Raw genomic sequence first — 27,923 nt, 5'->3', positions numbered from 1 at the left:
AGTAACTATTCAAAAAGGGTTGAAGTTGCTAGGGAGAAACAAATCAATAAAGAGAAACATCACTGTGTTTTAAGTCTAAGTCAATGTTAGCGAGCGCCACCAGAGACAACAAGAAGTTTTACAGTGAGGCAATTAACCAATGAACTCAAGGCTCACGTGGGAATTACTAGCTTTCTAGTTTTTCATTTATTTGTTTTGTTTTAAGATTTGTATATTTTTTTACTTGACTTTATGTTTTTATACAGGCTTTTGTACATTTGAATGAAAAAAAAAAAAAAATTGTTGAAAAATATATGATGAATATGTCTGATATTAATACAACAAAACTAGAAAAGAATAAGCATCCATGACAATTAATTAAAGAAAATTAGGTTCTCTAGTCCTTGTCATGGCAACCAATAATTTAATGAGTTTGATGTGAAACATAAGAAAAATATGCCACATATATATATATATATATATATATAAACACAGATATTGTGTGTAATTTAATCAGTAATGCTCAAGTCCCTTTCGGTAATATCATAATTAGCATGTACGTGTCTTTCTCATCATGCAAGAACAAAATCACAGTTGAAGAAGAATGGTGTTAATTTGTTGTCATCACGTTCGGACCAAGTCTACAAAATTATGGTTGGGACTAGGGGTTGTGACTTGTGACTGCCATGTCGATGGAGTTTGACTGATTCACATTTCCACCCAAGGTTCATGAACTTGTTGTGATGGATGGAAATTGTCTTTTGTGTGACAAAATAATTATAAAAAATTCCTCAAAATCATATAAAATTTATGAAATACGAGATGTAAATTTTGATATTTTTCAAATATTCTTCATTAAGTGTGCGTTGAAGTATTGGAATTGGAATTTGTAAAAGTTGAAAAAAGTTTGTTTCAATTTTTTTTAGTTATTTTTATCAAATTCTATCAATTTCAATTACATGCAACGAACACATCTAAATAAAATTAAGAATTTTATGATTTAGAAAAATAAATGTTATTAGGTTGCTTTGAAACTTTTAAAAGAAATGTGCTGGTAAAATTGAGAGAAACATTCCAAAGACTTGACTGAATTAGTTATTTAGACGCATTATTGTAGGGCCCTAATAAAAAGAAATCAACCGTCTTTTAGGAAATCATTAACGATGGTTTGTTTAGTCCAATCATTTTGCCTTTTTAGAAGAGAATATAAAAAAAAAAAAATTTAGGACTTAGGAATCATTAACAATGGTTTGTTTAGTTATAAGAATAATTTTCCTTAGAAGAGAATATCAAAAAAATACTATAGACTTGTTTTCTAAACTGAAATTTGTAGTCCAGGGATTTTTATTCATTTAATAAAGTGAATAGGCCCAATGTAACTAAGAGCATCTCTAACCGTCGTGTATATTTTTTTTTGTGTAAATTTGATGTGTCACGATAAATTTATACAAAAATTTTGAATTATTTAATTTTAGCTACAACTGTTGTTTTATACCTTTTGTGTAAAAATATATCTCCCAATAATAATTAACTATGTGTCATGCCAGGATTTCATATATTTTTTACAAACTTACTAAAAATATGGTTGATTCTTTAATAGAACGAGAAAAATGGATGAGAAAGGAAATATGTTGATTTGACAATATAAAATTTACACATTGGGTGATGTGGCAATATATCTTAATAGACTGCTGGAGATGAAAAAAATTTACACATCATAGTGGCACTGTATATTTTACACAAAATGGTATTTTAACATATTATTGGAGATGCTCTAAATGGTTAAAGAACCCTTAAATTGAGCTATTAATCTAAATTTACTTTAATCATACACATCAATATGAACATATTTATATCATGAATGTAATCATATGAAAAATGATATTATTGATGATTTTAATACTCCGACTTAAAATAAATAGAGATAAAAATATGACGTGTTATTATAAAATTTCAACTTAAATAAGCATCATTATTATTTCAGTTTGTTACCATAATTACATCCATTTCCCTTTACTTAAATTTTCAACTTTCCATAACTACTTTCTTTATCTTTCAACTATTTCCCTTATCTTTTTGGTTTTCTATAACTGTATCATCTTTTTTTCGTTTTCATAGCAACTTTCATGGTTCTCAAGTATAAGAATTTGATTGGTACAAAATTTAGAACAAAAATTGTCATATTTTTCAAATTTTCAATTCTTTGCAATTTTTCTTTAAATTTCTCTCAATAATAAATTAATATGTGATCTTTAATTACTAAATCGAAGATGGTGGGTAAATATTCACTTACCAAATCAAAGACATTAATTTGATTATCATTTATGATTTGGTAATTAAAATAGAATGGGTCCATTTCTTTTTGGTACACATCGATGAGTATATTGTATAACTTTACTAGTGATGACCTAAATATTGTCCATAAATAAATGTCTATGTAATTATATGTAAGAGATGCAATCTTAAGTACCTATGTCTTAAAGAGATGCAATGTGATGTATATATAAAATACATATACAATTTAATATACACAGTAATTTAAAATTTAATCGCCAACAAAAATATATACAACTTTACAAATAACTACTTGTTATATATTTTAAAATGGATCTCACTATATTTGACACATAAATAACCACATAGACTCGATAAAATAGTAGATTTTTATTTGTCAATGTAAATAGCACTCCTCTAATCATATCATATCAGGTTAAGCTACAATCGACAATTCATTTTTTTAAATTTTTTATAACTTCATTCTTAAATAAAAACTCTTAATTAATAATGAATAAAGATAAAGCCTCTTTCCTCCGAGATAGTTAAAACAAAATTATTATACTAATAAGTGGCTTTTATCATTTTTCCATATATATGAAGCGTAGTAATTCTTCCCAAAGGAGGAGATTAGGAGAAAATACTAATATGGTTCATAATTGGGTGGTTCAATAAATTGCATTAATTAATTGTTGAGTGTCAGATTCGTAATTAGAACGCACAATAGGGGTAAATGTAAATCACTCCTATCGGAGTACTAAATTTCAACACCAGACCTCCATTCTCGGATTTCAGACACGCCAAAGAGATTGTCGCGTGGTGGGTGGGTACTAATACCACAAGCCTACAGTTCAATTCTTCTGGATCGATTCTTCTTCAGTCGTCCACTCTGTTAATACGACCAATACATTCCCACACAAACAACAGACAACTCCACAGTCATCCGATCAATCTTCATCATAGCCATTATATATATCTATCGATTCATAACAGCCCACATGGGTGTTCATCAACACCATAGCCACCACCACAACACCGCCACCGATGGCGTTTCTCAGCGCGTTAACAGCCCACGATTCTCGGGACCCATGACTCGCCGAGCCCCATCCTTTAAGCGCGGCAATAACAATAACATCCACCATGAGATCGACCTCCAGTTGAACTCACCCAGATCTGAGCTCGCCACCAACTCGGCTTCTGTTGATGGGTTTGAGTCTGCGCTAGAAAAGAAGCAGAGCCATTATCATCTTATCCAGAGAGGTCATGTGAAGAAGCATATTGGATCAATTGCGGTAGATTTGGTTTTGAGACAGAAGAAGAAGTTGGGGCATTGGATGTTCTTTGTGTTTTGTGGGGTTTGTTTGTTTATGGGTGTTTTCAAGATTTGTGCTAATGGGTGGTTTGGATCTGTGATTGAAAGGGTCGGGTCCAATCAGGTTGATTCACTTCTTGAACTGAAATACATATATTTATATGCTTAGTTTATTAATTAGTTTTTCAGGTGTGGAATGATTACGTTAGGAAATGACCGTTCATAGATAGCATTTTGAATTGTTTATGTTGAAGCTTTGAATCAATCAATGCAAAAATGTAACGTTTATTAGTTGGTAGGTTTAATTTATATGAAATTATATTTGCTGACTGAATTTGCGTGTTTTGGTGGTTTACAAAACTTATTTTTATAGTCTTCAGAAATGAAAATACGAAATGTAGCCCTATTTTCTTCTTTCTTAAGTTCTTTGTTGGTTGCTCGTTTATGTGTTAGTGAAAGGACAGTTAAAACAAAATAATTAAAAAAAATAAAAAACTATGTTTACCGGAATCGGTTAAGTGCATCAGGTGCCTGTATGTGTTCGAGTGCTGGGCCTCTTGGAATTCCAAATCTTAATATATGTCTCCAAAAGCTGGTAGGAGAGTCCATATAACATAGATAAATATAGTGTTGATAATTGAATATTGCTGGTGAAGAATGAAAATACCAAGTTTCTTTTCATTCAGTTGCTCTCGGTTCAAAATGCAATTTAGAAAGAATTTAGCCCTACAAGATGTTTGTCCTTTAGCATGGAACCTCCCTTTGTTAAGCAAGAGACTATTAGTTTGTGCGGTTTATATTAATAATTAATAAACTTATAATGTTTTAATTGAGATTGAATTTTCTTTAGTTTTTACACAAAAATTGGAGATGATGGGAGTCCTCAACTGTCAAATGAATTTTAACAGAAACCATGAACTAGCACATTCTTATATTGCATTCTGATTTATAACTTTAATGGGGGATAATGCAAAACCATGAACCAGCACAATACTCTTATATTGTTGACTGTTATTGGCTGTCCACCATTACATCACAACATGATTTATATTCTTGAAAGCATGTAAATACATACATTTCATTTCATTTCATTTATTTGTTTCTTCTTTTATTTTAATTCAACCCCCTTTTTAATTTTTTTTTCTAATTAGGATATGACCGAATCCTCCATTTCTCGTCTGGATCCAATGGACCATGGCTCTCATGATGGATATAGGGAGGGAAAAAGTGATCCTGATGATAGAGGAAGTGATGTGGAACGAACTTTAATGATGGTATCATCAGGTGTAGTTGGTAGGCAGAACAGCATAGCCCAAGTAAGTCTCAAATTTATGTTGCAAACAAATTTATGAAGAATATGGTTAGCGCCTTATTGTGGCATGAAATTCTTTAGCATTCAGGTATTTGGTCCAAACCCAACAGTGAGAATTTCACTCGGTGCATTGACCGGTCAAAAAATCACAAAAGTAAGAATTCTCTGCACTTGAGGAAAATTTGCTCCCACTGTGTGTTTTAGGAGCTTGTATTCTGAACATCTTTCCTTTTGCTTCTCTCAGCAGAGCTGGATGCGAAGACAAATGGGTATCTTCTCATAAATGCTAATGGTGGCTTGAATCAGATGAGATTTGGGGTCTGGTAGCTGTGTGTTTTGATGATTTTATTGATTGCTAAGTATTAATATCAACTATAGTCTGATAAACACATAATTTTAGAGTGCAGATCTGTGATATGGTTGCTGTCGCTAAAATTATGAAGGCAACACTTGTCCTTCCTTCACTTGATCACACCTCCTACTGGGCTGATGAAAGGTTTTTCTCTACTTCTACTTTTAATTTGGATAACTAAAGAATTGGACTACAGCATCAGTCTTTTGACCGATACCTCTCATTATTAACTACAACTAAATAATTACGTTTGCTAGGTTGATTTGTTTGACACCCCCTGCATAAGTTCTTTGAGAATAGACTTGAAATTTAATGGTGATCTACTTTGAGTTAACTCATTTTGTTTATTTGCAGTGGCTTTAAAGATCTGTTTGATTGGCGATACTTCATTGAGACACTCAAGGATGATATCCATATAGTTGAAACATTACCTCCTGCTTATGCTGAAATCGAGCCTTTCACCAAAACACCAATATCTTGGTCTAAGGTTTATACCAACTTATTGATCCTTTAATATCTACAGTGGAATGAAAATATGGGGCTGTCCTCAGAACATAGCTGTTATAATTCCTTCCATACAATTGGTCTCATGGCAATATAGCCAGTACACAAATGACTGCACTTAGATTTTGCATCATTAAGGATACCTAAAAAATGGATTGTTTGCTGATTTTGGATCAGCTAATTAAAGATATTTGATTGGCCCAAATATTGGATTCTCACTTTCAGACCATTCTAGATTTGTGTGGTTATGTCTTGTCATCAACTGACAAGACCATGCTATATTTTTCAATTCATTATTAGATTTCTATGAAATTCAAATGACTAAGTAAACACACGATCTTTGGTTCAGGCTAGCTATTATAAATCAGAGGTTCTCCCACTTTTGAAGCAGCACAAAGTTATGTATTTTACTCACACCGATTCTCGAATTGCCAACAATGGTCTCCCGCATTCCATACAAAAACTGAGATGCCGTGTAAATTACAGGGCATTGAAATATTCAGCCCCAATAGAAGAACTCGGAAAGATCTTGGTTGCAAGAATGCAACAGAATGGATGCCCTTATCTTGCTCTCCATTTAAGGTAATTTCAGATTGTTATAGTATTTAAAGAATCTGGGATTAGACTTGTTAAAAAAAATAATAATAATAATAAAATCTGGGATTAGAATATCATTTTTCTGGTGTAAGGGGAATTTCATGATAATCAGTGACATTTATTTGCTCTCTGTTTATGGTGTAAGGGGAATTTCATGATAATCAGTGACATTTATTTGCTCTCTCTCTCTCTCTGCCCCTCACACACACACACATACTATGGTACAGGATTTTCACAATGTGACCTGTTAGATAAGGTTGTATCTTTTATTTGTAAGAATCAATGGAAGTCAATGTGCCTTACTGAAAAATGATTTCAACATTCTCAAAAAAAGAACCACAACTTATGATTTGGATTTCAAAATGATTTGACGAAGTTGTATCAACCTTTTAGTGTTGTATCGTTGGAGAATGCATCTTTACCATTTGTACCCCATATGGACCTCAGAAATTAGTATATATGTTTTACAAGGTCTCTGGAAACATGGTGGTTTTATACGGTTGGTTCTTAACTTGGATAAACTTATCTGGGATTCAATTACTTTCTCTTGTGGTCCATATTGATCATCTTCCACTAAACACCTAAATATAATTGTAGTAGTAATAGTAAAAAATAAATTACTTCTGATAGCTGATAGGACTAGGAATAATAATTAGTTCCTTTTGATCACTGGCTTGCATACCATCTTTCACAGCCTGAATTTTAAGACTAACTAATTATCTGTAAAGATATAGAGCAAAAAAATAAAAAAGGCACTACTGCCCCCATTATTGCCAGCTGCAGTACTTACTACTTTAGCTAATGTGTTCATATATGTCATAGAAGTTGATTGGATTTAAGATTTATTTATTTTATTATTTATTATTATTATTTTTTCACTCATTATTCCCTTTTCATATAGGTATGAGAAGGATATGCTTGCATTTACAGGCTGCAGTCATAATTTGACAGCAGAAGAAGATGAGGAACTCCGCAGGATGCGGTATGAGGTCAGCCATTGGAAGGAAAAAGAGATTGATGGGGCAGAGAGGAGGAAGCTTGGTGGGTGCCCATTAACCCCAAGGGAGACTTCCCTTTTGCTCAAAGGGCTGGGTTTCCCATCCAGCACTAGGATATACTTGGTAGCTGGCGAAGCTTATGGGAATGGAAGTATGCAATATCTCATGGAAGACTTCCCGTACATCTATACTCATTCTACTCTTTCAACAGAAGAAGAACTGAATCAGTTCAGGAATCACCAAAACATGCTAGCTGGTTTGGACTATATTGTTGCCCTCCAAAGTGATGTTTTTGTTTATACCTACGATGGGAACATGGCGAAGGCAGTTCAAGGTCATAGGCGCTTTGAGGACTTCAAGAAAACTATCAGTCCAGATAGGTAAACATTCCAAGCTACCATTTCTAACTATATAAAGATGTCTGAATAAGTTGTTTCCAATTGCATCAGGTTTTGTTTTTCTAGTTGTTGCTGTTTTTCTTCTTGTTTCATGTTTCTAGTTGAGACATTTTCATGTGCACGGAAATTTATTGCTATTAGTTTGTTGGTGCAGGATGAATTTAGTAAAACTTGTTGATGAGTATGACGAAGGAAAAATCTCTTGGAATAAATTCAGTTCTAAAGTGAAAAAGCTTCACAAAGATCGAGTTGGAGGTCCATATTTAAGGGAGTCGGGCGAGTTCCCAAAACTAGAAGAGAGTTTTTACGCGAATCCCCTTCCGGGATGTATTTGTGAAACAACACCGAAAGAGTAAAGATTAAAGTTACACTTTCGTGCTGTTTGATTATACAGTTTTGAGTTCAGCTGCGGGAGGGGAGAATCAAGGATTTTTTTGGGGAGTGGAAGTCTTATAATTTCATCCTCGAGAGAAAATCAATCCATCATTTTGGAGATGTACCAGCTCAGAGGGAAGAAATGCAAAGCGTACCATGGAACCACTACTACGACGAGTTTAAGGAAATTGCAGCTTGATTTGAGGGTCTGCTGATGAGTAAGGTAGATAATTCTTGAATGAAATACATCAGAAAGTTCATTCTGTGGATTGGATCTCTTTACGCTGAATTACATTTCCAAGAGTGAGATGTGACTTTTTCCAGGAGGTGATATACCATACTTTTACGTGGTTAGAAAAAACACTGAAAATACGAGGGGAATTGGAGATATGCTAAACAGATTGTTTCTTCTGAATATCAATGATACCAAAATAATTCTCTAAAGCTGTTTTTTTCTTTTCTTTTCTTTTCATCCCTATATGGTTAAGAAAAAACAAATGTTCATATCTTGCAATAAAAACGTCGATTTGGCTTTGAGATTTGGGAGCGTGTGCTAAATGACCCCCTTAGTGTTTTTTTTAAAAAAAAATTTGTTAAATTTTTATAAAATGGTAATATTGCCCTATCTTTAAATAAAATATATTATATAAAAATTAAGAGATTACTAAGACTTTTCACAGAGTCATTTTTCGATCCTTGGCAAACAAGTTTAGAACTCAAGTGATCAACCGTTTACCAGTACGCAATTTGTCCACACCTCATGGAAAGTTAGTGCAAGAAAACACCCCCTAATCTTCATCTCCTTCTACAGTGATTTCAGTTGTTCGGTGTATTTTTTTAGCTTTGTAGTGCCATTTATCTTTTATGTTTGAGCTTTCTTGTTGCTGGTTTTTTAGCTATGTTGGTTGTTGGCTGGCTTCTTTATATAGGTTCTTTCTTCTTCTCTTTCTCTTTGATGAAGTTTCATTAAAAAAGTCCCCACATTTTCCATCCCTTTCTTCTCCGCCACACGAAGTCCACTCTTCTTGACTGTCAATGATTGGTGGCATTGATTGCGCTATTGGCAAATTAATTATTACATCTCACCTATTATACAAAATGGTATTCTTCGCTCAATATCAAATCACGAGCATTTAAAGTGAGTTAGAAATTTATTTTAAGAGGGAATAACCAATAATAATAGTATTATAATAAAAAAAAATTAAATCAGAATAATAAATAGTGAAAGAGGGGTCTTTTTTTTAATTTTAATTCTTAAAATTTTTGTGGTACTCGCTGGAAGAGAAAAGACGTGAGCCTTTTTCTGAAATTTGAAAATTACACTGGGTCAATGAGTTAGAAAATGAAGGGCTTTTTTAAAGGTTTTTTAATGAATTTTTTATGAGTTTAGTGAAGGCATTTTATAATTATTAAAATTTCTGTATTAAAGGTAAAAATAAATAAAAATTCCATGACTTTGTCACAAGTAGTTTATTTCGTTAAAAGAGAATCATGATGAGACATTTTTTTTAAGAAAAATATATGAACCATCCTTCCTTTAGTAGGAGAGATCATATCATTTGAATTGATGATAATTTTTTTTTTTTTTATAGAAATTCTATAGATATATAGGGAGTAATATAATTTGGTAATGGACCCAATTTTCATTTAAATTGATGTCTTCTCTGAAAAGCCCCGCATTGGCCGGGGCTGTCTACATCCTACGTTTATCCGAAAAGTCCATGTTGGGTTTTTTTTGAATTTTGAAGCGCACGTTTTTGAAGTCCAGACCTCACATGGACCTGAGAATCATTCTTAGAACTACCTATATATGCGAGTAAGAGTTTTTAACATTTAATGTTAATGGATAAGATTCACGCCTGACTCTGTCCGTTATATTAAATAGATAAAAAAAAAAATTAGGCCTCGGTAAATTCACTTAACAAATAAATTTAAATATTATTACTCTTAATCAAATAATACCAAAGTTAACCTCACAGTCAAATTGTGACTACCAAAATGGTAAAAAAAGGTTCATATTATTTGGGTTAATTTGTGACGTGACTATTGAGGATTTACTCGAACAATTAGTGGAGGATTCTTACTCACTTACTTTTTTCTGTCTTGTTTCTGCTCGTCATTTTTTGAGCATCCATCCACCATTGTTATATCTCATATTCTTCTTTTTATTTTATTTTTTTGGGTGACAATAATTGTATTCCTTTCTTCTAAACCAATTTGTAATTTTGTAGTTGCAAGCTAACTTGCTCGCACAGTTTCTGCTCAATCAATGATTAAAGAAACAGATACTTAATTTCAGATTTACTTTTAAAATAAAAAATAAAAGTTGCTTATTGCAGACTTGACAATTACACTCATCAAGCTTACAATTTGACACCGAAAATGAAGCAATCAAAGACACAGCTAATAGTAGTACAGAAGAAGTAGAATCCTAACACAGACCTTAATTAGCTTGCACAACATGCAAATCAAGAAACCAGAAAAACGCCATATTAATGTTGAGGGAGAGCTTAACCAGTGCCACCAAAAACAGCCTCGAGCTTCTTCACTTGAGCATCATCAAGGAAAGTGACCTTCTCAATGTATTCAGAAGGCAAGCTGTTAGCAAACAAAGCATTGTCTACGGTTTGGAGACCAGGGTCTGGATCACTGAAACTAACAAATTCGATAACCGGAACTCGTCCTGTATTGACTTGGAAGTGTAGTAAGCCTTTAGGAAAAAGCATAATGTCTCCCTTGTTAAGAGTTTTCAAGTAAACTTGGTTGTCTGAAGAAGATATCAATCCTGCAACAACTGACCCTTCAATAATAATCAAGAGTTCATGTGCACTAGGGTGTGTGTGCATTGGTATCACTCCCCCGGGGGCTAAGTCTCCCCGGGCCATGGATAGGCCTAGCCCGTTCAAGCCAGGGAATTGGGTAACAAATGCGGTGGTCACTGCAGATTTGAAAAGACTATTGGAGGTGTTACCTGCAGTGCCTAGCCCAGAATATACGAAATCGTCCGTGGTCACATTGGCTGGGTTCTTGCAGGGGTAGCCTACTGGTCCTGTAGGCAATGTTAGGTCTGCAATGCAGAAGTCTAGTGCTGCAGTGTGAGGAGGGAAGGAGGAAATTAGGAGTACCGAAAAGATGAAGAGAATTGGGAGAGACATTTTCACAAGATATGTGTGTGTTTGTGATTTAGTTTGTATTTCACGAGGGTACGTTGCTCATATATTTATAGAAGAATGTTGTCGCACATATGGATGAACCCTTGAAGATTTATCAGAGGAATCAATGGAGGAAAATCTTCCCGTGTTGATGTTTTTTCTTATTGTTGAAAATTTACTATTATATTTGTTATTCAAGGAATCACTGGGAAAAATTCTCCATTATTTGATGTTTCTTGTTATATTTGTTATTAAGGCTTTGTTTGGTTAGGTGGAAACAATTTTAAAAGTTTGGATAGATAGAAAGAAAAATCGAATGAAAAATTTAGTTTCCGCATTGAGTATTTTCCCAAAAAAACATGAAAATTTTATTTTCACGTAAAAGAAGCCTTGTATATTTACAATTTCTATTTTACCGAAGTTCTCTTCAAAACAACTTTTATTCTGAGGTAAGTTTGCAACAAAAATTATACACTTATATATACAGAATATAATGATAATTTAGGTAAAATTTCTCAAAATAGATCCTCCTTATAAATAGAAATTTTTATTTTTTTTAATTCTATGTTAATCCATATTATATATATATATATATATATATATATATATATATATATATGGTGAAATATTTGATTTTTCTCGCAAACGTATTGCCCCTTTTATCTCTAATTTTTTTTATCTTTTTTAATTTGTTTATCTTAAACTAATAATTAGTTTTATTGAAGATAATATTATGAAGGCTTATTCTAAATATAAATAATAGAAATGAATATAAACAATTATATATTTGAATTTAATAATCCATCATTTTACTTCGGAAGGGTAGTTTTGGTATTCATAATCATTTTTTTTGCACTTTCATGCTATCCAAATTGACAAATTAATATTTTTCTATAATTTTCTTGGATAAATTTTCATCATAACCAAATGCATGAAAATATCTTTTCTTTTCTTTCACTTTCTATTTTTTTTGTTTTCTTGTTTATTTCCATCAAACCAAACGGAGCCTTAAAGGAATCAATGGAGAAAAATCCTCCATTATTTGATGTTTCCTTTTATTGAAAATACTAGAGAAATTTTTAGAGAAAAAATCTTTCAGTATTGATGTTATTTTCGATAAATAAAGGATTTTCACCATTGTATTGAACATAAAAAGAGATTATTATAATAAAAGATATGTAGTAATTTGGACTATTCTATTATTTTATTCTCTGTTTATTTCCTCTCAAATTCTTCAATTTTCTTTAATTTTCTATAATGTCCAGATAAGAAAACATTCCAACCTACCATTGTCGACTAAGAACTACCTAAACTAGAGAGATGTGTGAATAAGCTGTTTTAAATTGATTATTGGATCAGGTTTCATGTTTCTTAGTTGCAATTTCGTGTTTATAGTTATCGAAATATAGGGTAAAGTGCAAAAAACCTTCTTGAATTATGTTTGAATTTGCAAATAATCCTCTTGAACTATATTTTGTGCATAAAACCCCTTAAACTATCTCATTTTGTTGCAACATACCCCAAAAACTATACTATATTTCATTAAATGACCATAATGCCTCTTCTTATTGAATTACATTTAATATATTTTTCCTATCTAAATAAATTATAAAAAAATTCATACTAATTTGAAGAGAAATTTTTCATTAAATTTGCATAAATTTACCTTTAGTTTTTTTAATTAATTATTTGAATAAAAAATTTGGTAGAAATGTTTCTAAAAAATTAATTAATTTTTAAATTTTTAATGAATATATTACATGAAAAGAAGGTATTTTTTTCAAAAGTATTTTATTAATTTTTCATCAATATATTGTATGAAAAGGATGATATTTTTTTTTTCACGATAAAAATGTTTAAATTGGTTATGATACTTTTTATTATAAATTATAAAGTTTTAATAATAAGTTAATCAATTTTGAAAATGGTAGTTATAAATCCATTTATCTATTTTTTTCAATTTTTATGATAAATTGATACTAAAAATAAAATTAAGGTAAATAGTATAATTAATATTTACATAAGAGAAAAGATAATAAAAATAATTTAATAAGAAGTGAAAATTTTAATAAGAAAGGGTAAAATAGTCTTTTGTGATGGATTTGTCTTTAATTGCAATAAATCAATAGTTCATGGGGCGATTTTTTGTTTAAGGGGGTTATTTGTAAAAGGGCAATAGTTTAGGGGAGTTTTTTGCACTTAACCCAAAAATATATTACTATTAGTTTGTTAGTGCAGGATATGAGTTTAGTAGAAGTTGTTGACGAGTATGATGAAGGAAAAATCTCTTGGAAGAAATTCGGCTCTACGGTGAAAAAATATCAAAAAGAAGTGGGTCTAAAAAGGTACCAAATTCTCATGTAACAAAAAGTAAGGAAACAGATAAGAGAGAGTTCTATTATTTCATCAATTATCATGGTAAAAAATGATGAACCAAAGACCTTCAAAGTGGTCAATTTGTAATTCTATGCATAATTCAATTCAAATACAAGATAATTGTTAAACCCTCCCAAAGAAAAGGGTTATAATGATTTGGATTCCAAATTTATTACATGCAGAGTAGATTCGAGGTAAATTCCTGAGAAAAGCACTCGCATTTTCATATTATTTTATCTACTTATTTTATGTATAAGCTTTCTTATTGCTGGTTTTTTAGCTTTGTTAGTTGTAGATATATATGGAAAAACATAATTTGGTAATGGACTGATTTTTCCTTTAAATTTATTTCTTTTGAAAAGCCAGTATTGGAACTTTATATGGGCTTTGGCGAGGGCTGTCCACATGCTTAGGTTTATTCGAAAAGTCACTGTTAAGAGGGGACCATACCATCCTTGTTGGGTTTCTAGAAATTTTGGAGGCTCGTCCATGTTTTTAAAGTCTTCCGGATACGTGATGGTACATTTGCCAAGTTGGATGACCTTATCGGTTACAGTTGTGGGTGTTCACCTATGCTATAGTTATTGAAGACAATAATTGTCAGAGATGATTTTAAGAGTATCCTTGGGATTGCGAGTTGATCTTGCATGTTGGTTCATTGAGCGGTTTGGTAACTGCTGCCTTGTGAGCTTTAGGGTGTTTAGCGCGGATTGCGTGAGCCGTTGCTAGTTGAGCCTACTTCGTATAGGATCCAACAGCTTCCTGGTAAGATGTTGCGTAAGGATTACGTTGACGCGATTTTTATATTGGGTCAGTTTTGACTTGGAATGAGTGTTTTCCTTGATCTCATATGCGTGTGTCGGTGCAGATGTACTGGGTTGTCGTTTGCGGATTCGGTATCGACTAATGGTATGTTCAGGTTAGATGGATAACGATTCTAATGGTTCTCAGTGGTTAGGACTCGATGGAGTCATAGAGTTTGGTTAGGGTGTGACGGTAGAGAGTTTTGTTCAGCACGAGGAGTGCCTTCACGTCCAGTTAGTTATTGTAGGGGAAATGTTGCATGTGACTGTGGTCATTGTTCGGTCGATGTTGCGTTAAGTCACAGGGTTGCGAGTGACTCGGGACGTGGGATTCTTTAGGTCGAGATTGTAAGGTATAACATGTTGTGTGGGGTGCTCGGAGACATACTTCATTTTAGTACCCTTTCATTTTTGTCTTGTAAGGTGGGTTGATTTCGGGACGAAATCCTTGTAAGTTGGGGAGATTGTGACGTTTCGTAATTTTTCATTTTTCGGGTATTTTTTGATTTTTATGAATATAATTATTCATCGCCTTGCTTTGCTTGTCGAATACCATAAGGTGTGTCGTGTGAGTCCAGAGAGTTGTTTGGGGCATTTCTTCGAGTTCAGAACTCTTAGAAATGCATTGTTGGTCATTTCGACATTTTTCGAATTTTCGGACTAGGTGGGACCAACACCTAATTTTTCATGCACAGAATTATGTTTCGGCATCATTACATTTCATATATTTTTATTTGAAGTATATTTATGTGAATAAGTGTATGATTTAATTATTTATAGCATGTGTGTGTGCGGGTGTGTGTGTGTGTGTGTATATATATATATAATGATGTCAAAAGAGATATTTTATGTAGGTAGACCTCACATAAGATTTGAAGTCATTACAAATGACCACTGACCATTCCTTTCACCCCTTCCTGCGCCATTCTCTCTCTCTCTCTCTCTCTCTCTCTGCAATTTCTATTTTCTTTTTCTTTTTCTTTTTCTTTTTCCTTCTCAATTTCAAGCTTAGATCCACACATTTCCGTTTAGAATTTGACTTTGCCATAGAAGGCAAAGTTAATGAGCATAACAAGAGTTTCGATTTAATCAGAACAAAGCTTGATTTGGAGCACTTTGGGATCTCGAGTTTTAGGGCTGAATTGAGACTTTTGTTTTAAATTAAGGTAGAGTTGTTTAATTGTCAAATTCCTTATAATTAGAAGTTAATTGGATGTTTTTCTCCTCCTTTGGCATGTAAATTTGAAGCCTAAATGCATAAATTGATTCTAGGGTTTTGGTTTATGTATGAGTTTTGTCTAACTAATGTGTTTGATGGAACTATGTGTATAGATTGCAAATGACATGAAATTAAGCGACTATGTGATGGATTATATATTTTTCCCTATAGGGTTGTTTTGATGTCTTTAGTTATACACTTTCAAGATGATTCTAGAATGTTGAAAAAAATTATTAATTTGTCTTGTTGCGGCCATAGAAATGTTAATTATATGATGAAAGCATGATGATTTCTTTTTCTTTTTTTTGAATAATTGAAGTTGAAGCATTTTCTAAATGTATGGCATGATGGTGTTCATGAATAGAAGAGGGTTGTGTGGATTAAGGGTGTGGATGTGAGGTTGTGGGCATGGCGTGTGGTTGCATTGGGCATTTCATGCATTGTAAATGTTTATGGATGGTAATGATGATTAATTGAGAACAGAAGTGTTGCATGTGAATCTCTTGCATGATCCCTTACTCTTTTTCCTATTTATTGTATGTAAGACATGTGATTATTTACATTGTTTAAGGAGATGCCACTTAGGCAATCTCTATTGGACTTGTGCTCACTTTTCTACATTTTTCAGGTCATGGGAAATAGTTGATGGATGTTAATCCTCCATGGGCATAGACGGGACTAGAAAGGATTTCTTTTGCCACCTTGTATTACGATGTACATTTTGTAAAGTTTTGGCAAATTTTATGTAATGGCCTTATAGTTGTAACTTCGGAAATGTAATCATATTCTTTTGAAACATGTTTAAATTTGTTTTTGGGATACGTATATATATTGAACTGGACTTCTGTAGTTAAATGTAATTAATTATATTTCTACATTGGAAATAACCGTAATACCCTAAATGACCTCGGGTTCGGGTAAGAACTTGGTTAACGATCCGAACCCCTGGTCCGAGTCGTGACAGAACCATTAATAATAATATAATAAAAAATTAAATCAGAATAATAAATAGTAAAAGAGGGGTCTTTAATTTTTATGGTACTCGTTGGAAGAGAAAAGACATGAACCTTTTTCTGAATTTTGAAAATTACATTGGATCAATGAGTTAGAGAATGAAGGGGTTTTTTAAAAAAATTTGAAAGTTTTTGATAAGGCTTTTTAATGAATTTTTTATGAGTTTGGTGGAGACATTTTATAATTCTTAGAATTTGTCTAAAAAAAAAAAAAAAAAAAAAAAATTCTAGTGACTTTGCCACTGTTTGAAGTAGTTTACTCTAGTGGTGCACACGGTCCGGTTTGGACCGGATTAGGAGTTTTTTTGTGATCAAACTATTTATAACGATTCCATTATTTTTAAAATTAGACCGAACCATAATGCCCATGGAACCAAACCAAATCGCAAAAAACCGGTTTGGTTTGTCGGTTTCAGTAGATTTCTTTTTTATTTTATTTTTAAAAACAAAATTTCTTATTTTTTATGGTATATAAGGTTTCATGGCAGCCAAGGGCAGAGGTAGGATTTTAATTCAAAAGGGGCAAAGCTTAAAAATAAAAAAATAAAATCAACTAACATTGATAACACGCAAAAACAAGAATTTTAAGAAGAAAAAAGGAAACAAAATTGAGATATGATTCAAAAAGGGAAATTTGAAGCTTTTTTAAAAGAAATTTAAGGAATTTAAAGAACAAAAGAAAGAAAAAGTTAAGATAATTTTGGGGGCCCGTGAGAACTTTACTTTAGGTTTATGATATGATATATATATATATATAATATAACATAATAACAGTCCGGGCCGGTCCGATCTAGTAGGACCTTAAACCAGGACCGGACCAAACCATTATACAACTAACTCAAACCGTCCAATTCAGTCCGGTCTGATTCGATTTTTCGATTTACCGGAATTTTTGAACACCCCTAGTTTACTCCGTTAAAAGATAATCATGATGAGACATTTTTTTTTTTAAAGAAAAATATGTGAACCATCCATCCTATCATATCATTTAAACCGACGATAATTTTTCTCATTTATAGAAACTATAGATAGGTATGGAGTAATATAATTTGGTAATGGGCCCAATTTTCAGTTAAATTGATGTCTTCTCCGAAAAGCCCGTATTGGCCAGGGCTGTCTACGTCCTACGTTTATCCGAAAAGTCACTGCTAAGAGGGGACCATACCATGTTGTGCTTTTAGAAATTTTGGAGCGCATGTTTTTGAAGTCCAGACCACACATGGACCTGAGAATCATTCTTAGACCTATCTGTGCGTGTAAGAGTTTTTAACATTTAATGTTAATGGATAAGGTTCACACTAGACTCTATCCGTTTTATTAAATGGATAAAAATCTATTAGGCCCGGCAAATTCACTTAACAAATAAATCTAAATATTATTACTCTTAATCAAATAATACCAAAGTTAACCTAACATTCAAATTGTGACTATCAAAATTGTAAAAAATGTTCATATTATTTGGGTTAATTTGTGATGTGACTATTGAGGATTTACTCCAACAATTAGTGGAGGATTCTTATTCTTAATTACTCACTTTCTTTTTTCTGTCTTGTTTCTGCTCATCATTTTTTGAGCTTTTACTGTTTTTGGGTGACAAATAAGTGTGTTCCTTTCTTCATAACCAATTTGTAATTTTGTAGCTGGAAGCTAACTTAGCTCTCACAGTTTCTGCTCAATCAATGATTAAAGAAACATATAAACGCCAAACCTAACTTAGTGAATTTATTCAAATGGAAGCTAGGAGTTTGCCTTCGGATTTATTTTTAAAATATAAAATATAAGTCGCTTATTGCAGAGTTGACAATTACACTCATCTAGCTTACAATTTGACATAGAAAATGAAGCAATCAAAGACACAGCTAGTACTAGCAGACAACAAGTAGAATCCTACACACATACCTTAATTAGCTTGCACAACATGCAAATCAAGAAAACAGAAAACACCATATTAATATTGAGGGAGAGCTTAACCAGTGCCACCAAAAACAGCCTTGAGCTTCTTGACTTGAGCATCATCGAGGAAAGTGACCTTCTCAATGTATTCCGAAGGCAAACTGTTAGCAAACAAAGCATTGGCTAGGATTTGGAGACCAGGGTCTGGATCACTGAAACTAACAAATTCGATAACCGGAACTTGTCCTGTATTGACTTGGAAGTGCAGTAAGCCTTTAGGTAAAAGCATAATGTCTCCCTTGTTAAGAGTTTTCAAGTAAACTTGGTTGTCTGAAGAAGATATCAATCCTGCAACAACTGACCCTTGAATAATAATCAAGAGTTCATGTGCACTAGGGTGTGTGTGCATTGGTATCACTCCCCCGGGGGCTATGTCTCCCCGGGCCATGGATAGACCTAGCCCGTTCAAACCAGGGAATTCGGTAACAAATGCAGTGGTCACTGCAGATTTGAAAAGATTGGAGGTGTTACCTGCAATGCCTAGCCCAGAATAAACAAAATCGTCTGCGGTCACATTGGCAGCATTTTTGCAGGGGTAGCCTGCTGGTCCAGTAGGCAATGTTAAGTCTGCAATGCAGAAGTCTAGTGCTGCAGTGTGAGGAGGGGAGGAGGAAATTAGGATCAGTGAAAAGATGAAGAGAATTGGGAGAGACATTTTCATTATGTATATATGTGTGTTTGCGATTCAGTATGTATTTCAGGAGGGTACGTTGCTCATGTATTTATAGAAGAATGTTGTAGCATATATGGATTAAGTTGGCCGATCAATTAAGCTGGTCCATGAGCACATTGGAAATGGCATATACGAAAGTTATAACAAGACATTCTTTAGGCGGCTAAGAGCCCGCAAATTGACTACTACTATATCGTTGCCCTAATCCAAAGTGATCGATGATGTTTTTGTATGTGTATACCTATGATCGATGGGAACATGGCGTATTCAAAGGGTCATAGGGCGCTTTGAGTGTTCACACCATGAATTGGCATGCCACATGGCAGCCAATTGGATCAGAAGTAGGATAAGGGCACGTGGGTTATTGAATAAAGTCTTATACTAACTAATATCTGTTGGACGTAGGTAAAGAAGAGTTATCAGATGATGCAAGTCTTGAATGAAAATGATACGTAGAGCGGTAGAGGGCATACAGTCCTGTCCTTTCTTCTCTAATCTTTCTTAGTTTAGTCAAACTCCTAATGCAGTTAATTATTTTTGACGTCGACTAACAACTACTAGAGAATAAACTGTTTTAAATTGATTATTGGATCAGGTTTCATGTTACTTAGTTGCTGTTTTGTGTTTCTAGTTATGGAAATATATTACTATTAGTTTGTTGGTGCAGGATATGAGTTTAGTAGAAGTTCTTGACGAGTATGATGAAGGAAAAATCTATTGGAAGAAATTCAGTTCTACGGTGAAAAAACTTCACAAAGAAGTGGGTCTAAACTGGTACCAAATCCTCATTTAACAGAATGTAAGGAAACAGAAAAGAGAGACAGGGTTCTACTATTTCATCAATTATCATGGTAAAAAATGATGAACCAAAGACCTTCGAAGTGGTCAATTTGTAATTCTATGCATATATGACAGATAGTTGTTAAACCCTCCCAAAGAAAAGGGTTATAATGATTTGGATTCCAAATTAATTACATGCAGAGTAGATTCCAGTTGATTTTATCTGTTATCTTACCATTTGAGCTGAATTCGAGGAATTTACCTCAGAAAAGCACTTGCATTTTCATATTATCTACTTATTTTATGTATGAGGGAAATTTTTATATATAAATAATAAAAATTATTTCATGGTCTTATACACTATGTTTTCTAAAATATGATTCTAATGTGATTATTGATACTTGATGGATTGGGTTGTACTTTTCAATTTGGTGGTCGAATTGGGAGTATGGTTTTATACCGTTAGATTGTGGTTTTCCAACTTATTTGGTGTGATTTAATTCTAACCATTGATATCTAAGTTTCCATGATAGGAAGAGAGAATTAGATATGTTTGTTTGCAGAGAAATCGTCCCCCCTGTTGTTGTTATATATAAGGGTTTTAAAACCCTTATTCAGACTTATCGCATCCAGTCGTATCGACAACTCTCACAGGGGGGTAAAGCGCTCTAATATTTTGCAGGAACTCACAGAGGATTACATGAATATTCTAAAGGTATATGTGTTTTAATCATCAATCAGGTACGAATCTAAATTATTTTTTAATTAATTAAAGTATTTTTAATTTCTACATGGATTAATTTGATTAAAACCCAACAATTGGTACCAGAGCAAAGTTAGGGTTTGTAAAAATCAAATAGTAAAGATTGATTTATGGTGTTTTTAAAATTGCACTGATTGCATCAATATTGGATTTTTGTGCGTGACCAAGTAGATGTAAGGCTAAAAAAAATAAAAAATAAAAATAAATAAATTATGTTTGTTTGTACAATAATTGATTTATATATAAACATATAAGGTTTTGTTTTTAATGCTAAATCACGTACATACCATGGCTTGTGCACGCCGAACAAAAACTTTTAAGCAACTCTATTTGCTATGCAATTGTTTTCTTTATAACACAAGCACGCTGAACGAGGAAGACAATGATATAAGTGTGGAAACATATAAACATGTTTACTTCTGCTATATTGTGACCCAAATTGTTTCTTTTGAAACTAAATTGAAAAGAAAATTATAAATACTTGGATTTATAATTTCAGTTTGAATTTGCAGAAATTTCTCTAATTAATGAATCACTGTTGATTGCATGCAGTATTACTTTTGCAGAATATTTATATTGGATGCATTATTTGGGTTTCAGTATCTTGATAACCATGCTTGACTAATTTAAAAGATTTTAATAACTTTTGTTATTGTTTGTAGAAACCGACTGTGATACCTAATGTTGTATCAATTTTTTTGTCTAATGGTTTTAATTGATTATTGTTATTATAATGATCAATTAGTATTTTCTTTAAAGCTAGTCAAAGAAATGGAAATTGTATGCATCAAGATAGTTTTTATTTGAAGCAAGAATAAATAATGATTAGGAATTGTCCTTTTGGATTCCATTTGCATGCCAAAGGAACAAAGTTCTTTTCTCTATAAATATATATGCATTATTTTGTATAAATAACAGTACAGTTTTTGTAGCAGTGGTTTTACTAGTTATATTGCATAAATCATGTGGTAATTGATGAACACTAAAATATGAATGTTATAAACTCTTCTTGGAATTTATTTTGTGTACATGGAATTTGGCCAATATATGTATGACTATGTTAATACTCAAATAGTTTATGTATACACGATATATATACTATGCAAAGCAAATAAAGTACAATGACATTGAGAATTTTCTTGTGATCAAATTATAATGAGATTGAGAATCTTGATTTCTCTGCATCATAATAGAACCAATATGGAATGATTTATTTGACCAGTATATATTAAGTATGGATAAATTATTGCATGTAATATATACATGTACAAGTGATTTATTAGTTTAATGTGAAACTACGTGGCGGTTTAGTCACATGCTATGTCCAGTGTTTTTAATGAGTAATTCATGGTATTTGTTCAATTTTAAGTTGAAAAACTTATGGGGGCTTGTGTGCCATAAGCAAGTATTTTTGATCTAATTGATTTAAAGATTTAAGTACTTTAAATTGTTCATCGGATATATAATATACATGCATCAAGTTTTTTTATTATTTTATTTTAATTAAAGTATATAAAGAATTGAGATTTTTAAATCTTGATTGATATGTTATTATTATATTGTTCACTGTAATTTCTTAAGATGTATGAAAAGGCTTTATTTGTATTTGTATTAAAGTCATTTATATTACAGTGAAATCAAGTGTTCCATAATATTTGGGTTTAATTTATGTGCATTATAAAGAAGTTGTTGAACTTAAATAAATGGAACTTCTGCAGTATAAGTTCTTCCTTGGGGTTTAGGAAGACCGGTAAAGTGACCGTTCCAAAGGTAATAGCTAAAGTGGGTGATGCCTGCCAAAAGGTGACACGCTCATGGAGGTTATTATTTTATTAAAATTTTAAGGCATTAGTCTTATTGATGTCTTACAATGCACTTACTTACATAAGGGCATTTGTTCTGCTAAAAAGTGATCAATGTCTTAGTGTGGGATAAGTGAGTAGAATATTTGAGAGTACTTGAATTATAACTAAATAACCCTCTTACCAAAAGGTAGTGGAAGTGTTTAGCAATAATTCAAGTATAATCAAATAGGTCTATGTGAGATTTTATCGTAGGTTTGGGAGGTAAAGTAAAATCTAAAATTATGCCAAAATGTAATTTTTAGATGGCATTTTATCTCTTCCCGCAGGGTGGACAGTTTTTGCACATAGTAAAACACTCTGAAAATTTTGGCTTAAAACCGCAAGCACGAATTAAAGTAATAATCCATAAAACTGTGACATATTATTTTATATGTTGTTTATGTGATGTTATTCAATATAACATTTATTCAGGTTACAGACGTTTTCGCAATTTAAAGATAGCTTATAGGGATTGAACCATTGAATAGTTAAAATTATATTGCCTAGAAGTCAGGTTTTGATATTATATTGGGTTTCTTGGATTACGAGTCTGTATTTTTTTTTTTTTTTTAGGAAGAAACCTATATGCCCAGTGCAGAGTCTTCTTAGGTAGAAAAGTTGTTGCATTTTTAAGTGGACTAAAGGTACTACCATGCTATTAGATTAATTTATGCTTCTATTGGTGATATTATTCATGGTGGTATTCTAGTTTTGATACTGCCAATGAACTTCTTGATTTAATCAAGAAAGAGTTAATGGATATTAAGAAGCAACTGCAATACTATTATCTGACATGATTTATGTTAGTTAGATATGATGGCAATGGTTTAGTGAGGGAGTACATCTATAAGATGTGCAAGCTAGTTAATTATTTGAGGTAGTAGGGAATCATATTTGATGATAAGTTATTTGTCCACTTGGTAATCTATTCTCTACTTAAGTTTTTTCAGCTTTTCAAGGTGAATTATAATTCACAAAAAGTTAAATGTGGCATTAGCCAGCTGTTAGCACTTTGTGTGATTGAAGGGGAACGACTCAAGGGAGTTAAAATCGAGTCAGTTCATCTTGCCGTGACAGCAAGAATCGTTTCAAGAATAAACTAGACGGCAAGAAAATGTATAAGGCTAAATATAATAAAGAAAGACAGAACAATACATAAAAAAAACATTAATCATGGAATGATAAATGTTGGTTCTGTAGAAGAAAAAAAATAAAAAATAAAAAATAAAAAAAATAAAAAAAAGGCTATTGTGGTGAAAAAGAAAAACAAAGCAGGGAAGAAAATTTCCATGTTAATATTTGAACCAAACTTGGTAAAAGTATAGGTATAAACATGGTAGATGGATCCGGATGTGATCAAATCTGCTTCTTGTTTTTCAATTGACTCGATACTGTTCGAATAAAATCGTATTTTGATTAGAGATGATTCATCTATGTTATGCATAGGATATTGGGGAATGTCTCTTAAAAGAGACTTGAACGCTTGGTCAAGGATGAGATTATTGGGCTACAAATTTTATGCGTTGGTTATATCAACGGATAGATGTTGAGAAACGCAATTTTAAGGCTAGTTGTGATACCCCTCGGATCCGAGACACGGGTTGATCAGGCCCAGGCTCAAATCCGAGGGAATATCCAACAATTAATATTTTAAAACGAACACAGATGACAAAATGAAATAAGAATAAATATTAAAAGCTGAAATGAATATTAATATAAAATCCTCAATTGATAAAACTTAATAACATCCCAATAATCCAAAACCTCCAATAGATTAAACAACTCGGGAATCCATCTCTAGTGGACCCCTAATAATAATCCAAACCGAAATAAAAACAACTAAAAGAAATATCCAGCAACAAGCTATGGAAAGAGTCCTACGTAGTCGGTGGAATGGAAGTCCGTATCTGCTCTGCACGACCAAGCTCTAACCCTGGAACTGACGAGCACCTGAAAAATAAGAGAGTGGGTCGGGCCCACATGCAAGTCCTAATCTAACTGCAATCCATACAGTAACCCGATACGCAGATACACCCTAGATACCCTCAACATATCTATTTAGTCCATAAGTATATATATATCCACATTAAGGACATTCACTGGACTACAATAAGGGTCTCAACCTAAATAAAAGGCATCATGCGAAAACGCATCCAAAAGTGGGCATGAGTACCTAGACCTAACAGGGTACACCTACCTACTATATCCAGCTACGCATCCACTGCATATACGCACCCTAACCAACGATTCTGAGACTCAAGCTCATATTGTGGTACCATAATCATATATCTAAAATCCGTTCGAAACCATAGTATGTTATTCAATTATTTATTGAGGAAACATACAAAACACCGTCCAGATAAGCACTCAACTTATTCAGCTGATGTGACTTAACTACAAACAATTAATCCAGGAAGTCACTCAACTTAGTCAGTTGATTTGACTTAAACACATTGATGGATTTAATATTTTATAATCCATTCTTTCCATCCGGTAGGTTAAGTCTAAGCGTTTTGAGCTAAACCCTCCTTAGTATGTCACTGTCTCATACCGATGCGTACAATCCTCCATATCTATGTAAATTACAACATATAAATCATAACTGATTAATTTACAATCCCAACTAGTATCCAAATAATTGCATAAAAGGTTTCGTTATTCTAGCAATTGAAATTCAACAGTAATCCATGTAATTGTAGAAAAGGTTTACTATTTCGACAATTAACATCCCAAAGCATGTATAGATCAAAATAAATATGTAGAGGACCCTACCATGCATTTAAAATGGGTTTTATAAACATCCTACATCCCATTATATTGCTAAAATTTAGTTAAACAATTAGTCCATCTTTATCCGTTAACAGTATAGAAAATTCAATAATTTTATACCGTTTGTCCCGTTGACTAGAAGTAAACTTTAATCAACTAAAGGTCTTATTAATACCTAAGATTACCTTTTTGAATCATTCTGTGAAATCCCAAAAAATTTCAGAACAGTTCAATTCCTTCCATCCATCAGTAGTATGTTAAATTGTATTGTTTTATACAGCTCCATCCTTTAGTGTAGAGACATAAACTATGCAATAAGAGGCTTTAACCACACTTGAAATTGGTATTAAGAACCCCCAGAATACTCACCACACAGTCCAAACCAAATTAAAATCATCCAAACAACGCCTAAACACTTCAGAAATCAAATCCCGTGAGAGACTACTCTAAAAACAAAAGGAGAAGGCTCCAAAAATAAAAAGAGGAGGCTCCAAAAATTCTGGAGCCGTCTCCAAGAGGGTAGAGCCGGCTCTACCTCTCCTAGAGCCGGCTCTACAATGGGGGGAGCCGGCTCTTTACATTCTAGAGCCGGCTCTCTCCCTCTCCGAGAGCCTTCGTCAACCTCTACTACTTTTACGACTTTCTGCATTATTTTCAGCCACTCTCAACCTGTCTATTTGGTTTTAGACTGTTCCTAAGAGTCCTAACTGTTTCCAGTATAATCCCCAAGATATGTTTACAGTAGTTGAAACCAAATACAGAGGCTACAAGTTCTACAGATTTTCATGCTTTAAGAAACACTCTAATATCAAATATGCACGAACTGTAATTGAACAAATTTTAACACATACAGATCATCGATATAGCATCTATTATACATATAAATCCCAGTTAATGTTTAATTAAACCCTAGAGGCTATCTAGGTGCAGAGAACACAGGCAAATAGAAGGAGGAAGAAAAGAACTTGCCTGTTCAGAACTTGCTTATTCCGGCAACACGAACCACTGTCCAGCCTTCTCTGGTTCTAGGTAGTCCACCACCACACCTCCTTGGTCCTCCCAAATCTTCCCTTGACAGACCCTACCCCTTTCTGTTTTCACTCTATAACCTTGAGACGTGAACAGAGCTTTTGTATTCTAAAACCCTAAATCAACACACTATTCTATATATATATATAGACGTAAATAAACCATATTCCTTGTGTGTGTAGAGACAGAGCCCTAATCCTAATCCTTGTCGGCCCATGACAAAACCTACGTTTTAAAACAGTGTCGGCTACACACATGAATTCTATTACACAGCTAAAACTATAACCTAATTTAATAAATAAAACATTTAACTTAAGCCAATTAAAATAAACCATAAAATTAAAACAATTTATCAATTAAAATAAAATAATTAATCAATTAAAATAAAATAATTAATCAATTAAAGCAAAACAAAATCTAATTTAAATAACCATTAAATAAACACACAATTAATGCAACCAAACACACAAACAAATAACCAATTAAATAAATTAAAAATGCAATTAAACAACTAAATAAATACCAGTACTATCCTTTTAAAATTAGGGGTATTACATTCTTCCCTCCTAACAAAAGGAATTCCGTCCTCGGAATTCGTTCTTACCTTCTTCCAAAATTTCAGGAAATTGCGAGCGAATGACGTCATCCCGTTCCCAAGTAGACTCAGCCTCATTGTGATGACTCCATTGGACACGAACTAAAGGGATAACCTTGTGACGAAGGATCTGATCCTGACGGTCGACAATACGACACGGTGGCTCCAAATAAGTTGCATCCGGTTGCAACTCAATCTCCCCAACATCGATATGCTGATACCGATCCTCATCTCGCAGAAATTTTCGCAACATGGAATACGTTGTGTACGCGATCCAAATTATCCGAAAGTACCAACCGATAAGCAACAGCTCCAACTCGATCTATAATCATAAATCAACCGACAAATCGTGGTGACAACTTCCCTTTCTTCCCAAAGCGCATAACTCCTTTCATAGGAGACACTTTGAGTAGAACCTGATCCCCAACCTAAAACTCCAAAGCACGAGTGCGACGATCAGCATAGCTCTTCCGCTTACTCTGGGCAGTACGCATGCGATCCCTAATAAGAGCTATCTTCTCAGAAGAATCCTTGATGAACTCAGGACCTAAGCACCTGCTTTCGCCAACCTCCATCCAACAAACAGGTGATCGACACGGTCGGCCATACAATGCCTCAAATGGTGCCATCCCAATAGTCTTCTGGAAACTATTGTTATATGCAAACTCCACAAGTGGCAAATAATCCTCCCAATTTCCCTTGAAGTCAAGAACATACGACCGAAGCATATCCTCCATGATCTGATTAACCCTCTCAGTCTGTCCATCAGTCTGAGGATGATAAACAGTATTAAGGTGTAATTCTGTACCCAAAGCCTGCTGAAAACTCTTCCAGAATCCTGACACAAAGCTCG

General features: G+C 33.1%; 3 protein-coding genes and 1 long non-coding RNA gene across 5 annotated transcripts; 2 read left to right on the top strand and 2 right to left on the bottom strand.

The window, feature by feature from the left end:
• Nucleotides 1-3,044: 3,044 nt before the first annotated feature.
• LOC132275999 (O-fucosyltransferase 35) lies at nt 3,045-8,638 on the top strand. Of its 2 annotated transcripts, none has more exons than XM_059777243.1 (9): nt 3,045-3,689; nt 4,717-4,881; nt 4,959-5,031; nt 5,125-5,195; nt 5,285-5,373; nt 5,584-5,716; nt 6,083-6,315; nt 7,232-7,708; nt 7,881-8,638. In XM_059777243.1, exons 1-9 carry the CDS (start codon nt 3,252-3,254, stop codon nt 8,080-8,082), a joined length of 1,881 nt encoding a protein of 626 aa, XP_059633226.1. In that variant the 5' UTR covers nt 3,045-3,251; the 3' UTR covers nt 8,083-8,638. The 2 variants fall into 2 exon arrangements, with proteins under 2 accessions (XP_059633226.1, XP_059633225.1); XM_059777242.1 differs by having other exon boundaries at nt 5,122-5,195.
• Nucleotides 8,639-10,541: 1,903 nt separating this feature from the next.
• On the bottom strand, nt 10,542-11,279 carry LOC132279172 (germin-like protein). The gene has a single exon (XM_059781106.1). It carries the CDS (start codon nt 11,254-11,256, stop codon nt 10,612-10,614), a length of 645 nt encoding a protein of 214 aa, XP_059637089.1. The 5' UTR covers nt 11,257-11,279; the 3' UTR covers nt 10,542-10,611.
• Nucleotides 11,280-15,233: 3,954 nt separating this feature from the next.
• On the top strand, nt 15,234-16,449 carry LOC132276001 (uncharacterized). Its single transcript, XR_009470819.1, has 2 exons — nt 15,234-15,598; nt 16,280-16,449. It is a non-coding gene; the product is annotated as an uncharacterized LOC132276001 (long non-coding RNA).
• A 1,911-nt stretch (nt 16,450-18,360) lies between these two features.
• LOC132275998 (auxin-binding protein ABP19a-like) lies at nt 18,361-19,379 on the bottom strand. Its single transcript, XM_059777241.1, has one exon. It carries the CDS (start codon nt 19,276-19,278, stop codon nt 18,631-18,633), a length of 648 nt encoding a protein of 215 aa, XP_059633224.1. The 5' UTR covers nt 19,279-19,379; the 3' UTR covers nt 18,361-18,630.
• Nucleotides 19,380-27,923: the final 8,544 nt, after the last annotated feature.

This window comes from Cornus florida, unplaced genomic scaffold, assembly GCF_030987335.1.
Source record: "Cornus florida cultivar Cherokee Brave unplaced genomic scaffold, ASM3098733v1 CherokeeBrave_3.0.0_Hap2_Chr10, whole genome shotgun sequence".
Taxonomy (NCBI): Eukaryota; Viridiplantae; Streptophyta; class Magnoliopsida; order Cornales; family Cornaceae; genus Cornus; species Cornus florida.
This window is presented reverse-complemented; position numbering and strand designations above follow the sequence as displayed.

Bases quoted from the DNA above. Each gene is read 5' to 3' on its own strand.
- LOC132275999 (XM_059777242.1), top strand. From the start codon at position 3,252: ATGGGTGTTCATCAACACCATAGCCACCACCACAACACCGCCACCGAT. The intron at 5,032-5,121 runs GTAAGAATTCTC...TGCTTCTCTCAG, and splicing joins CCGGTCAAAAAATCACAAAA to CAGAGCTGGATGCGAAGACA. The intron at 6,316-7,231 runs GTAATTTCAGAT...CTTTTCATATAG, and splicing joins TATCTTGCTCTCCATTTAAG to GTATGAGAAGGATATGCTTG.
- LOC132279172 (XM_059781106.1), bottom strand. From the start codon at position 11,256: ATGTCTCTCCCAATTCTCTTCATCTTTTCGGTACTCCTAATTTCCTCC.
- LOC132275998 (XM_059777241.1), bottom strand. From the start codon at position 19,278: ATGAAAATGTCTCTCCCAATTCTCTTCATCTTTTCACTGATCCTAATT.